General features: G+C 48.7%; 2 protein-coding genes across 2 annotated transcripts in view; one reads left to right on the top strand and one right to left on the bottom strand.

Annotated features, from left to right (window-relative positions):
- The window catches only part of rtn4ip1 (reticulon 4 interacting protein 1), a 14,848-nt gene extending 11,706 nt beyond the window's left edge, over positions 1 to 3,142 (top strand). Inside the window, exons 8-9 of the mRNA XM_061252246.1 lie at positions 1,139 to 1,231; positions 2,787 to 3,142. Coding sequence (XP_061108230.1) covers positions 1,139 to 1,231; positions 2,787 to 2,915 — 222 coding nt within the window. The 3' untranslated portion in view covers positions 2,916 to 3,142. The remainder of the gene's footprint in view (positions 1 to 1,138; positions 1,232 to 2,786) is intronic.
- Positions 3,143 to 3,397: 255 nt separating this feature from the next.
- Positions 3,398 to 15,000, bottom strand: part of LOC133142108 (beta/gamma crystallin domain-containing protein 1-like) — an 83,470-nt gene continuing 71,867 nt past the window's right edge. The window contains 4 exon segments of the mRNA XM_061263135.1: positions 3,398 to 6,018; positions 11,050 to 11,212; positions 11,724 to 11,882; positions 14,552 to 14,675. Coding sequence (XP_061119119.1) covers positions 5,930 to 6,018; positions 11,050 to 11,212; positions 11,724 to 11,882; positions 14,552 to 14,675 — 535 coding nt within the window. The 3' untranslated portion in view covers positions 3,398 to 5,929.

The raw sequence follows: 15,000 nt of genomic DNA, 5'->3' as shown, positions 1-15,000 counted from the left end.
TCCCTCTCTCCATCCCTCCCTCCCTCCCGCTTTCTCTCTCTCCCTCTCTTTCCCTCCCTCACTCTCTCTCTCCCCCTCTCTCCATCCCTCTCTCTGAGCCTCAAAATGACGTAGTGTAATTTTTAAATACATTTAAAAACATGTTTATGTAAATACAGGTTTGTTCTACGGTAATGGTAAAACAGGAGGTCCTTGCTACTTTTATGAATACTACTTTTCTGATTGAAAGTGAAATGTACACTGTTTCTTGTAAAACAACCTTTAATAGGGTAACACACATTTAACTGATAATCCGTGCCTTATGTCTGCTGTTGCTTTCAGTTGCAGCAGTGATCGTAATATCAGCTTTAGAATGTCCAGTTAAGAACACTCATCACACATTTGTGACCTCACACTCTTTTGTTGAGATCAAATGTATTTTTACTCAACAGACACTATATAAGGCAGAAAGATGGGGGATGGGAGGACCGTTTGTCTTTTGTTTTCTTCTGTGGTTTTGAGCTGACAGGAAGCTGAGCCCCCTGCTCTGCCCCCGTTCTCCAAATCCCCCGTGGGTTTGGGGTGTGGGTTTGGGCCCCGCCCGTCTGCCTGTGTTAGTGAGAGCCTAACCCAGCGTGGGGTTGGGCCACGCCCTGTCTGTCTCGACCCAGAAAAGGTGTTCTGAAATGCTGAAATGCTGTCCCAGAACCGAACATGTCCTTCATAAAGCCACTGAAATTGGGGAGGGAGGGGACACGTTTTTGTGGGGTCCCATAGGGGTCCCTAAAAATCAACTCCCCATTAATCATGTTTAGCACCTTTATCCCTTTACCTTACCTTTCCACCCACTGCTGGTAGTACACTGCTGCGTGACCACAGTGTAAATCCATGATGAAGTACTTTGCACAAAATAATATTACCAAGGCTCAACTTTTACATGACCATGTCAAATGGTCTTAAATATGCATTTTTAAACCCCAAACCCCAGGCATGTTGTACTTTTTCCATGACATTTTATTTACGTGTGTGGGGAGGTGTAGGTAACAATGTGTGTGTCTCTCTCTCTCTCTCTCTCTCTCTCCCTCCCTCTCTATTTCTCTCTCTCCCCCTCTCCCTCTCTCCCTCTCTCCCTCTCTCTCTCGCTCTCTCTCTCTCTCAGTACATGTGTAAAGGGGTACACTACCGTTGGGGTTTTTTCTCTCCAAGCGGCCCCAGTCTGGATGAAATCAGTGAAATGGTGGACGCAGGACAGGTAAGATCACGTGTCATCAAACCTCCTCTGTCCCCCGCCCCCATCACCCCCCAATGGAGTGTACTGACTGTTCAGTGGCAGCAAGGTCAGGTGTATTTGTGAGTGTGAGTGTGAGTGTGAGTGTGAGTGTGAGTGTGGGTGTGGGTGTGGGTGTGGGTGTGAGTGTGAGTGTGAGTGTGAGTGTGTACTCTCTCTAAACAGAGGCACCAGGTTGCACCCCTCCAGCTAACTGGATGCTGATGGATTCTGACAGTTGTGAAAGGTTCGCTGTAATCTCTCCCCCAAATCCTGTCCCGTTTGTCTCACACACCCGTCCTGCCTGCCCCCTTTCCCCCCCCCAGTCCAGCCACAGGAAACATTTCTGTCTGTGTCAGCACTGATGCTAAACTCCTGAGTGTGCTCAATAGAGCTCTGGCACGGTGACATCATCGCCCCATTCACTGCGTTGCGGTGGAGCCTACAGATAACGAGGGGGGCGAGGGGCGGGGGGGAGCGGGGGACCCGGAGGGGGGGCGGGTTTATCCAGCCTCATCACTTTTCTTTTGTCCTTCTGGCTTTGTCCTCCCTGCTGGACGATTGGCTGAGGGGAGTAGAAGCACACAGACGCTGAATGTTGATTGGCTGTTGTGATACGGGTGCATTTTCAGTGTCACGTTCTTTTCCTCTGTACTCACAGACGTGCTGCAGAACTGTGTCTTTCTCCTGTTTTCAAAAAAACCCAAAATAAACTCGTCCCTCCCTTTATTTCACAGTGAGGCAGCACCCTGGCACTTACAGCACCTGCGAAAAGTCTGGACACACCTTGCCCTTTTCTGGCTTTTTTGATGAATGTTTTATTTCCACTGTTTGTAATCAAGCAATTCAGTCCCACCCGCCAGTTCCCATAGAGATCCATTCAAATGCAAAGAGATTTTTGTCTCACTTGTACGACAACCTTAACATATGATATCCAGATTCTGGTGCTGTTGATAGGTCACATACTTCCAATAAGTCATGGCATGCAAACAATATGCAACCAAATACAAAACATGAATATTTTATTTGACATTACGTTAATTTGTCTCGAGCATTGGAATGCGGGGCTATGTATAAAAAGTACTGTTGGTACTACATGGTGAAACCAATATGTACAAAAATACCCTTTAATAAAAGCTGAGAATCTACACTTTGACCACGTATGAATTGTTTGATTACAAACAGAGGAAATAAAACATTCATCGGAAAAAGCAGAAGGAGGCAAGGTGTCCATACTTTTGACTGGTGCTGTATATTTTTCCGTCTCCAGTTCTGGTGCCATTTGCTTACTGTACTGCATGCAGGTCTGTGAGCTGCATTGGCTAAGAGCTTCTGTCATATGACTGCAGTATAAATGATGAATTGAACATAATTGTTTATTTTTGGCCTTGGTGGGGCGTTACCCTTTGACCTTTCATTCAGAAGCCGGGTGAGGGGAGTGAGGAGGACCCAGCATGCCCTGTGGCTGTCGAGGGTGACCGCCCGCCCGCATCACTTCCTGTTCCTCTCCCCGCCTCACTTCCTGTTTCTCTCCCCGCAGGTCCGTCCCGTGGTGGAGGGGCAGTTCTCCTTCCCCCAGGTGCCCCAGGCCTTCCAGAGGCTGGAGGAGGGCCACGCCCGTGGCAAGACCGTCGTCAACGTCGTCGCGGGCGACGAGGGCGCCGAGTAACCACGGCAACGGCCTGGCAAACGGAGGGGTTTCCCGATTGACCCAATAAACACTCCGGGGCTGAAAGAGAACGCTACGGCGCCTGGCTGGCAGGGTCCACTGGACCGACGATGACGACCTTTGACCCCCTGCTGGCGGGAAACTGCGAGTCACTTCTCTGTTACTGTGTCTCACGCTCTTATCGGTGTTCAAGGTGTGGTGGAGATGTGTTAAATAAAACTAACGGACAGACCCCATACTGGGACACGTGTGCTGCTCTTTAGTGGGAGTATGGTGTGAATGTTCTTGGGTGACATCCGCTCAGGAGGTAAGAGACAGTCCGGCAGTCGAAGGGTTGTGTGTCGAAGTTTGTGTTGGACGCAATACGCCTAACCTTCAATTGCTCCCGACGAGCTGATTGGTACCTTGTGTGGCAGCTTATTGCCATTGGTGCGTGCGTGTGTGCGTGCATGTGAGAGAGGCATTTAAATGAACAACACAGCTTATGTAAGAAAAAACACATTTATTTACTAAAATGCAACAGCACTAAAAAGTTTCAATCACTTCCAAAATGTACACAGAAATATATTTTTTCTTTTTTTCTTTTTTTTTTTAGTACACACTGAAATGGGACTTATACCTGGTGACAGGTAAAACATTTTCTTTACACCGTGGACATTGTACAGTATATAAAACAAAGTTGACTGTGAAGTACAGCAGTACATGTGTGAGTATAAAAATCTATGCGATGAGCATGTTTAGTACATACTGGCTGAAGGACCCAGGACACGCCCTGTTAAAATGGCGTGATCTAAAAAGCAGACCTCGGATGTGCTCCAAACCGAATATTTGGTGTGCTGCTTGCACTACATGTGAACTACAGCCTGAAATGTAGTGCAGGTAGTACGCTAGTATGCGCTTTCGAACACAGCCCTTGAGTTGATATATGGACAGATTCATGTTTCCCTTCCTGTCGTGTGCTAGCTCTGCTTTAAGTAATTCACCACATTTTAAGTTAATGAGTCGTTATTTTAAAAGGTACCCCAAGGTACTTTGGAGTAATGGGGGGGGGGGGGGGTCCGTGCATACAAAAACACCTTTCACAGGTGGACCTGTCTCCCAGGGAGATTTAACAGGCAAAGGCAGAACGTGCATAAAGTCCTGGATGTGTTTTAAGATAAAATTGCTCCTTATCCTCCCTCACAGTAGGTTTGCTTCACTCCACACAGTGAAACCTGACTGCATATCATCATCATCATCATCGTCGTCGTCGTCGTCATGGCACCCAGACTGTAACCCAGCACAGGTGTCCAGTCTCGCTCAGGGAGAGCGGAACCCTCTGGAGAGAGTAGGCGTTCTTTCTGGAAGTCAGTGTTCTAGAGCTCCCGTGGTTTTCAGTCACGAGTGGCGATTGTGACATCAGCATTAGAACGTTCAGTTTTAGACGCTCTAATTGCACGTTTTCTATGATCTGAAGTGGCTTAGCAGCACTGAAGCTGACCCTGCAGCTCTTCGAGGACAAGACGGGACGCCACGGATCATCGTCACCAGCCGCGTTTGAACAAACCTCAGTATAAACCAGGCTTAAATGTGGATTCACCTTTTAACTTCTCTCCTTCCGATGGAAACGGGCCTTGTGCGCGCAGAACGTTTGCTGCTGACCAATAAAGGCTCACGCCTGTTGGGGAGAGGACTTTTGAAAGGTCTGGGAAATACCCTGTCAGAATGAACATCCAGGTCAATGGAAACACTAAAACTTAACCGCCTTCTCTTCTGTTGCACAACAGAAGGCCCACCTCCTACGAAGTATCAAATCGATTTATCGCTAACGGCTAAGATGTGATTCTCGCCTATCACCAAATTCATCCACTTTCTCGCTGACAATCCCATATGGAAACGGCCTGACTGGGTGACTGGAAAGGCGTGTTTTTCAGGACGGGGGGTATATTTACATGGGGGGGGGGGGGTTCTAGAGTAAACGGAAAGTGTAATGTGGTTGAGCTGGGTTTAAACACAGAACTGACTCTGCTTAGTGTGTTTGCAGTGCTGTTCAGTTTCAGGTTCTCTTTAAGCCCCATTAATGCTTCAGGGACATACTGTCAGCCCATAATGGAAAAACACAACACTCCCTTTAAAGCTCTAAAGCTTTGGACAAACGCAGCCTCCCCCGAACAGCTCTGTCCGGAGTGAAAGACAAATTCATTTTAGTGTTCAATAGAGCTGGAGATGGCCTGCTTATCTTCAGCCCAGAGGTTTACCTGACAGCATTGATGTGGTTTGAGTTGTTTGTGGACCAAAAGTTCAACAATATGTTATTGCATAATGCTTTTTCCAGCATGTTCCATGAGTGGTTTTGTAAGATATTTGTTGGGGTGATAAAACTGTTGCATATATTTAACCCTTCGAAGAGTAGGTTTTTTTGGAATGCTTTTTCAGAATTCTAAGTCAGTGTTCCAGAACTCTGTTGCATTTAAATGACCAGTAGTGATTGTTGCATCAGCATTAGAATGTTCGGTTGAGAACTCTCTCATCACATAAATGTGATCTTACACCTTGAAGGGTTTCCAAGGAGATAAGGCATGAATTAATCCGTAAAACAGTACATACAATGTGGATAAAGCTTTAAAGTCTACCTGAGAGGATTAGGATGGAGAGAACAGAGCAAAGAGCATGCCTGGAAGAGTACTGCATCTGGAGCACGAAGTTAGGGGCTTCTGAAGGGTGAGGGTTGAGGAGCAGCCTTTATAGATTCTCTGCTCCACTCATAGTTCATCAGGAATGTCTGTCAGAGATCCATGAGTCCCATGGCAGAGCTGCGCCAGTGAGCTGTGAGGCCTACTGTGGAGCTGCACCAGAGAGCCTTACCGCCCACTGTGGAGCTGCACCACAGAGCCCTGAGGTCCATTGCGGAGCTGCATTGCAGAGCCTTGAGGCCCACTGTGGAGCTGCACCACAGAGCCCTCAGGCCCACTGCGGAGCTGCACCAGAGGTCAGCAAAGCCCAGTGCCAAGCTCTTCAGCTCCCTGGCGAATGCTTTACAAGACCTCCACAGACCATCTCTGGTTCATGCTCTTTTCATCGAACACTTTGAGAATCACTTGGTTTTTGTCATAGTGCTGTCCCCCTGGAAAAAGGAAAACAAAAGGGGACATTATTACCCTATGCTACTGATACCTTATTAATCTGACACTGAAACATCCATCCATTAGCTTAACCCGCTTATCCTGAACAGGGTCGCGGGGGGGCTGGAGCCTATCCCAGCATACATTGGGCGAAAGGCAGGAATACACCCTGGACAGGTCGCCGGTCCATTGCAGGGCACACACATCATTCACTCACACACTCATACCTACGGGCAATTTAGACTCTCCAATCAGCCTGACCTGCATGTCTTTGGACTGTGGGAGGAAACCGGAGTACCCGGAGGAAACCCACGCAGACACGGGGAGAACATGCAAACTCCACACAGAGAGGCCCCGGCCGACTGGGATTCGAACCCAGGACCTCCTTGATGTGAGGCGGCAGTGCTACCCACTGCACCATCCGTGCCGCCCTTGACACTAAAACATCCTTATAAAAATCATTCAAAATTTTAAATCACAGTGGATAATCTCTCCCTGTTCAAAACGGGAGCTGCTTGTTGGCTTCAGGCTGTGGACCAAGCCTGGAGTTCGGCGGCTCATTTTAATGACTGCACTTTTCACACAGTCCACACGGTGGCGCCAGGAGAAGAGGATTGAGTCTGCAGGCAAGGAAGCCAGCACAGCCTGCCACTTCCTGCAGTCACACAAAATACCCGAGTTTAATCGGAGAGTTTCGGAGAGACCGGGAGCTGAAGCAGCAGTGCTTTTCCCATGAAACAGACCTCGGGTAAGGCCTGACTCCAGATTAAAACGCTGTCCCAATCTCTTAGCCATTTCATCCCAGAAAGCACAACGGTCAAAATCGATCGGACACAAAGCGTGTTTATTATCTGTTTATTTGCAAGTAGCTCCATAACTACGTGGCGACAAGAGGACTGTGAGCGGCTGCCTTTTTGTATGTATAACTTGGGGAAGGAAATTCACTGCAGTGAAATACATTTCTAGAAACACGCTCTGTGAGTCACTGAAGTTGAATCGCACAAGAGAACATCTGTGTTGCAGGCCAGTCCGCAGGTTTCCATGGAGATTTTCCTCATTTTCCACACTGCGTTCAGACAGAAAAAAAAAAAAAAAAAAGCCTAAAAAAGCCAAGCCTTCGGAACGCACCACTTCTCTCCGAATAGAAACTGGAGTTCCACCCGGTGTCAAAGTGGCGTAAAATCTGCTACAAACGTCGATAAATAGGCTCAGACAGCTTAAGCTAAAGGGTTCAGACCTCCCACTCACGCCCGAAATGTCCAAACAATTGTAAATAAAATGGCATTTATTTTTACACAAATATTGATTTTGTCATACGCAAGCCTGAAGCTATATCTCAAGGCGTAAACATTTCACAGCCACACAGTACAGCAGTGTGTGTGTGTGTGCGTGTGTTCATGTGCATGTGTGTCTTTCTGTGTGTGTATGTGTGTGTGTGTGTGTGTGTGCCTCTTATCCATAGTCAGTCCTGTCCTTCTTCCAGCTGCACATGACAGCCAATCAAACGGTCTGCTACTGACAGCCAATCAGACGCTCAGTTGAATGCAGAGCAACAGCAGGAAATGACATCAACAGGCTACTCAGGTTATTCATTCATTCATTCATTATCTTAACCCGCTTATCCTGAACAGGGTCGCAGGGGGGCTGGAGCCTATCCCAGCATACATTGGGCGAAAGGCAGGAATACACCCTGGACAGGTCGCCAGTCCATCGCAGGGCACACACACCATTCACTCACACACTCACACACTCATACCCACGGGCAATTTAGACTCTCCAATCAGCCTAACCTGCATGTCTTTGGACTGTGGGAGGAAACCGGAGTACCCACTGCACCGTCCGTGCCCCGATACTCAGGTTATGAAACTGCATATTACGAGGCAAACATTTTCCCAACACTACTTACATAACATGAATAAAATGTATTGTAGAACTGAGTAAACAAACAAAGATGGCTTCCTGATACTTTCTGTTCCTTTATCACTGTATTTCTGGCTTGATCCACAATCAGATAAAACTGGACTTGCTTTTTTTCTTTTTTTCTTCTGCTGATTCTCAGACCTGGATCTGTCTTTACATATGGCAGCTCCGATTGCTGATTTCTCCATGCCACAGACTTACATTTGTACTGTTTCTGTTTGTGTGTTTTTCTGTGAGTGTTCTTCTTCTACTTATTATTATGATTATTATTATTTATATTATTTATTTATTTATTTTTATTAAGATAATTTTAATAAGTAAGAAAAGTTTTCTTTCCGCTCCCTCAGTCCAGCTAAGCTCACTTTAGAGTGGCTCTGGAGCCGCACCAGGACAGCTCATGTTTCAGCGTCCCTGTGGCCGCGCTGACGCACCTGTGGTCTCGACTGCAGAGAGGAGCAAAAGCAGCTTCTGCAGAACAGCTTCTGCACAGCTCTACAGCACAGACCTATAGCTCTACAGCACAGCCCTACAGCACAGCCCTACAGCACAGCCCTACAGCACAGCCCTACAGCACAGCCCTATAGCCCTACAGCACAGCCCTACAGCACAGCCCTATAGCACAGCCCTACAGCACAGCTCTACAGCACAGCCCTACAGCACAGCCCTATAGCCCTACAGCACAGCCCTATAGCACAGCCCTATAGCCCTACAGCACAGCCCTACAGCACAGCTCTACAGCACAGCCCTACAGCACAGCCCTATAGCCCTACAGCACAGCTCTACAGCACAGCCCTACAGCACAGCCCTATAGCCCTACAGCACAGCTCTACAGCACAGCCCTACAGCACAGCCCTATAGCCCTACAGCACAGCCCTACAGCACAGCTCTACAGCACAGCCCTACAGCACAGCCCTATAGCCCTACAGCACAGACCCAGCACAGCTCTACAGCACAGCCCTACAGCACAGCCCTACAGCACAGACCCTGTACAGCCCTACAGCACAGACCTATAGCCCTACAGCACAGCCCTACAGCACAGCCCTACAGCACAGACCTATAGCCCTACAGCACAGACCCTGTACAGCCCTACAGCACAGACCTATAGCCCTACAGCACAGCCCTACAGCACAGCCCTATAGCACAGCCCTATAGCCCTACAGCACAGCCCTACAGCACAGCTCTACAGCACAGCCCTACAGCACAGCCCTATAGCCCTACAGCACAGCCCTACAGCACAGCTCTATAGCCCTACAGCACAGCCCTACAGCACAGCTCTACAGCCCTACAGCACAGCCCTACAGCACAGCCCTACAGCACAGCCCTATAGCACAGCCCTATAGCCCTACAGCACAGCCCTACAGCACAGCTCTACAGCCCTACAGCACAGCTCTACAGCACAGCCCTACAGCACAGCCCTATAGCCCTACAGCACAGCCCTACAGCCCAGCCCTATAGCCCTACAGCACAGCCCTATAGCCCTACAGCACAGCCCTACAGCACAGCCCTACAGCACAGCTCTACAGCCCTACAGCACAGCCCTACAGCCCTACAGCACAGCTCTACAGCACAGACCCAGCACAGACCCTGTACAGCCCTACAGCACAGCTCTACAGCACAGCCCTACAGCACAGCCCTATAGCCCTACAGCACAGCCCTACAGCACAGCTCTACAGCACAGACCCAGCACAGACCCTGTACAGCCCTATAGCACAGCCCTACAGCACAGCCCTATAGCCCTACAGCACAGCCCTACAGCACAGCCCTACAGCCCAGCCCTATAGCCCTACAGCACAGCCCTACAGCACAGCCCTATAGCCCTACAGCACAGCCCTACAGCACAGCCCTACAGCACAGACCTACAGCACAGACATACAGCACAGCTCTACAGCACAGACCTACAGCACAGCCCTACAGCACAGACCTACAGCACAGCCCTACAGCACAGACCTACAGCACAGCCCTACAGCACAGACCTACAGCACAGACCTACAGCACAGCCCTACAGCACAGACCCTGTGGCTGTGCAGTTTCTGACCAAACGTGGAGCAGACGTCAGTGAGGAACAGAATGTCGGGGTTGAAGCGGGGCTTCTGTGGGGCTCATTCAGGCCACGCCCCACACTGGAGCGATATGCCGATGAATCGCATTTGATTCTGTACAGTATCAGGGTAATTTGTTGTTTGCCGTTTTACGCCTAACCACTAGCAGTCACTAAGCATTCTAGCTAATCCTGTAGCCACAGGAAGTGTGCGGTGGACACAGGAAGTATGCCATCTTAAAAGCCATGTGTCATATTCATGGAAAAGCCCAACTAAAAGGTCAACCTTATACGAGACTTATTCGTTTCCATCTGATACGCCACAGATTGAAATACTGTTCTGCATTTGACAAAGCTTGCCTGGTCTATTGGAACAAATGAAATGATCCCAAATCCAGCACTACTCACCTCACACTTGTACCTTCGTCATCTACCACTTTTATGTGACAGGCCACACCTTCACTGACTCAGCCTGAATTTATCTCGTGAACTAGACTTGATGTTCATGGCTATGGATAACTGACGCCTCATGAGAATTGTACCTCATCTGACACTGTTCAATGACCGGTTCGGGAGTGCACTGAGGGTATGTCGCTTTGGATAATAAAACCCTTTGCCGAATGTAATGTAAATGTAAGTCATAGTAAGGTGTGTAAGGTACAATCACCTGCGGCAGACCCCTGTTCCCTGTTCATTCAAATTGGTGGAAATTTGCCTTTAAAGGGAACCTAAAAATGCAGAGAACACCCACCATTTGGGTCTTGTTTCAAAATGGCTTCCCTTTCTTATTTAAATGGTCATTGATTTGTTTGAAACCCTTGTCACAACGCACTGCTCCGTTCCATGCGTGAATAAAAGTGCTAAAATGCTAATGAACAAACATCAGGGCGGCCTGTAGCATAGTGGTTAAGGTAAGTGACTGGGACCCGCAAGAACGTTGGTTCGAATCCCGGTGTAGCCACAATAAGATCAGCACAGCCGTTGGGCCCTTGAGCAAGGCCCTTAACCCCGCATTGCTCCGATGGGACCATTCGGGGTGTGGGTGTGGGTGTGGGTGGGACGGGGCAAGGCTGACCTTTGACCTCCAGCACCAGCTCGGGTTTGAGGTTGCAGAAGACCAGGCCGTCCCTGGTGATGCTCCAGGACTGGGTCTCCTTGCCCATCACCGGGGAAACGCACAGCCGACTGCCGGCCATGATGACCGTCCCCGTCGTCTCCAGGCAACAGTCCTCTAGCAACTGCAGTGCAGAGGAGAAGGAGTCAGCCATGCTCCAATCCAAAACCAAGAAGACACATGGGACAGTATACTCACACACTCACACTGACACACACACACACACACACACACTCACACACACACACACACACACTGACTCACACACACATACACTGACTCACACACACACACACGCCTAAACACACATACACTGACTCACACACAACACACGCCTAAACACACATACACTGACTCACACGCAACACACATGGACAAACACACACACACACTCACACACACACACTCACACACACACTCACACGCACAGACTCACACACACACACGCCTAAACACACATACACTGACTCACACACAACACACATGGACAGACACACACACACGCCGAAACACACATACACAGACTCACACACAACACACATGGACAAACACTCACACACGCCGAAACACACATACACTGACTCACACACAACACACATGGACAAACACACACACTGTTGACATGGCGACAGTACCTTGCAGCGCAGGTGGCCATTTTGATACCCCCAGATCTGCTCAGGCCCGCCCGTCTCCTCCAGGGCCTGAACCCGCATCAGCTTCAGCTCGTCCAGCGGCCCAGTGAGAGACATCAACCCGCCTGAGTGTCTGTTACGCAGCTGCACGTACACCGGCTTCTACAGACACACACACACACACACAGAGGTTACACCAGCTTCTACAGAGACACACACACACACACACACACACAGAGGTTACACCAGCTTTTACAGAGACACACACACACACACACACACAGAGGTTACACCAGCTTCTACAGACACACACACACACACACACACAGAGGTTACACCAGCTTCTACAGAGACACACACACACACACACACAGAGGTTACACCAGCTTCTACAGAGACACACACACACACACACAGAGGTTACACCAGCTTCTACAGAGACACACACACACACACACACACACACACACAGAGGTTACACCAGCTTCTACAGACACACACACACACACACACAGAGGTTACACCAGCTTCTACAGAGACACACACACACACACACAGAGGTTACACCAGCTTCTACAGAGACACACACACACACACACACACAGAGGTTACACCAGCTTCTACAGAGACACACACACACACACACACACACACAGAGGTTACACCAGCTTCTACAGAGACACACACACACACACACACACAGGTTACACCAGCTTCTACAGAGACACACACACACACACACACAGAGGTTACACCAGCTTCTACAGAGACACACACACACACACACACACAGAGGTTACACCAGCTTCTACAGAGACACACACACACACACACACACAGGTTACACCAGCTTCTACAGAGACACACACACACACACACAGAGGTTACACCAGCTTCTACAGAGACACACACACACACACACACACAGAGGTTACACCAGCTTCTACAGAGACACACACACACACACACACACACACACACACACACAGAGGTTACACCAGCTTCTACAGAGACACACACACACACACACACAGAGGTTACACCAGCTTCTACAGAGACACACACACACACACACACACACAGAGGTTACACCAGCTTCTACAGAGACACACACACACACACAGAGGTTACACCAGCTTCTACAGAGACACACACACACACACACAGAGGTTACACCAGCTTCTACAGAGACACACACACACACACACACAGAGGTTACACCAGCTTCTACAGAGACACACACACACACACACAGAGGTTACACCAGCTTCTACAGAGACACACACACACACACACAGATTACACCGGCTTCTACACACACACACACAGATTACACCGGCTTCTACAGAGACACACACACACACAGATTACATCGGCTTCTATACACACACACACACACACACACACACACACACACAAACAGATTACACCGGCTTCTACACACACACACACACACACAGATTGCACCGGCTTCTACACAGACACACACACAGATTACACCGGCTTCTATAGACACACACACACACACACAAACACACTAAAAGAGTAAGCTCTTCAGCTCTGGACGTGGTTGGCATGCACATGTGTTCTTTTATTCAGGACTGCGATGCAAAAACTCCTGCTGCAGCTCCGCATTCCTGACTGATGACATCACCATCCTTTGAGCACAACGGGAGCCACGCCCAGAACAGCCTGCTGAGTTCTGCCTTTCAGTACAGACTACACTAGAGACTACAGTACAGACCTCAGTACAGACTACACAAGAGACTACAGTACAGACCTCAGTACAGACTACACTAGAGACTACAGTACAGACCTCAGTACAGACTACACTAGAGACTACAGTACAGACCTCAGTACAGACTACACTAGAGACTACAGTACAGACCTCAGTACAGACTACACTAGAGACTACAGTACAGACCTCAGTACAGACTACACTAGAGACTACAGTACAGACCTCAGTACAGACTACACTGCAGAATACACTGCATACTACACTACAGACTACAGTAGATTACACTACACTAGAGTACAGTACAGACTACAGTAGATTACACTACACTAGAGTACAGTACAGACCACAGTAGATTACACTACACTAGAGTACAGTACAGACCACAGTAGATTACACTACACTAGCGTATAGTACAGACTACAGTAGAGTGCAGACTACACTAGAGTACAGTACAGACTACAGTAGAGTGCAGACTACACTAGAGTACAGTACAGACTACAGTATAGTGCAGGCTACACTAGAGTACAGTACAGACTACAGTAGAGTGCAGACTACACTAGAGTACAGTACAGACTACAGTATAGTGCAGGCTACACTAGAGTACAGTACAGACTACAGTAGAGTGCAGACTACACTAGAGTACAGTACAGACTACAGTAGAGTGCAGACTATGCTAGAGTACAGTACAGACTACAGTAGAGTGCAGACTACACTAGAGTACAGTACAGACTACAGTAGAGTGCAGACTACACTAGAGCACAGTACAGACTACAGTAGAGTGCAGACTACACTAGAGTACAGTACAGACTACAGTAGAGTGCAGACTACTCTAGAGTACAGTACAGACTACAGTAGAGTGCAGACTACACTAGAGTACAGTACAGACTACAGTAGAGTGCAGACTACACTAGAGTACAGTACAGACTACAGTAGAGTGCAGACTACACTAGAGTACAGTACAGACTACAGTAGAGTGCAGACTACACTAGAGTACAGTACAGACTACAGTAGAGTGCAGACTACACTAGACTACACTAGACTACAGTACAGACTACAGTAAAGTGCAGACTACACTAGAGTACAGGTGTTTTACCTGGAAGAGAGGCCGCAGGGATCCCAGTCGCTGCCAGCCGCTGAACTTGTACCAATCCCCGATCTCGCTGGGCTGCAGTAGAATCTGGCGCCCCTGGAAATTACTGCCCTCATATAGCACCCACCTGCAGAGAGAGAGAGAGAGAGAGAGAGAGAGAGAGAGAGAGAGAGAGAGAGAGAGAGAGAGAGAGAGAGAGAGAGAGAGAGAGAGAGAGAGATATGAAAGATAGAGAGGGAGGGAGAGAGAGGGGGAGAGTCAGACAGAGAGAGAGAGAGAGAGAGGGAGAAGGAGAGAGAGAGGGAGAGAGATATGAATGAAAGATGGAGGGAGAGAGAGGGAGAGAGACAGAGAGAGGGAGAGAGGGAGAGAGACAGATGGAGAGAGAGGGAGAGAGACAGAGAGAGAGAGAGAGAGAGAGATCAGATATACCCTCACACACATACATACAC

Source organism: Conger conger, chromosome 1 (genome assembly GCF_963514075.1).
Source record: "Conger conger chromosome 1, fConCon1.1, whole genome shotgun sequence".
Classification (NCBI taxonomy): domain Eukaryota; kingdom Metazoa; phylum Chordata; class Actinopteri; order Anguilliformes; family Congridae; genus Conger; species Conger conger.
Note: the sequence above shows the minus strand (reverse complement) of the source record. Positions and strands in the feature narration are given on the sequence as shown.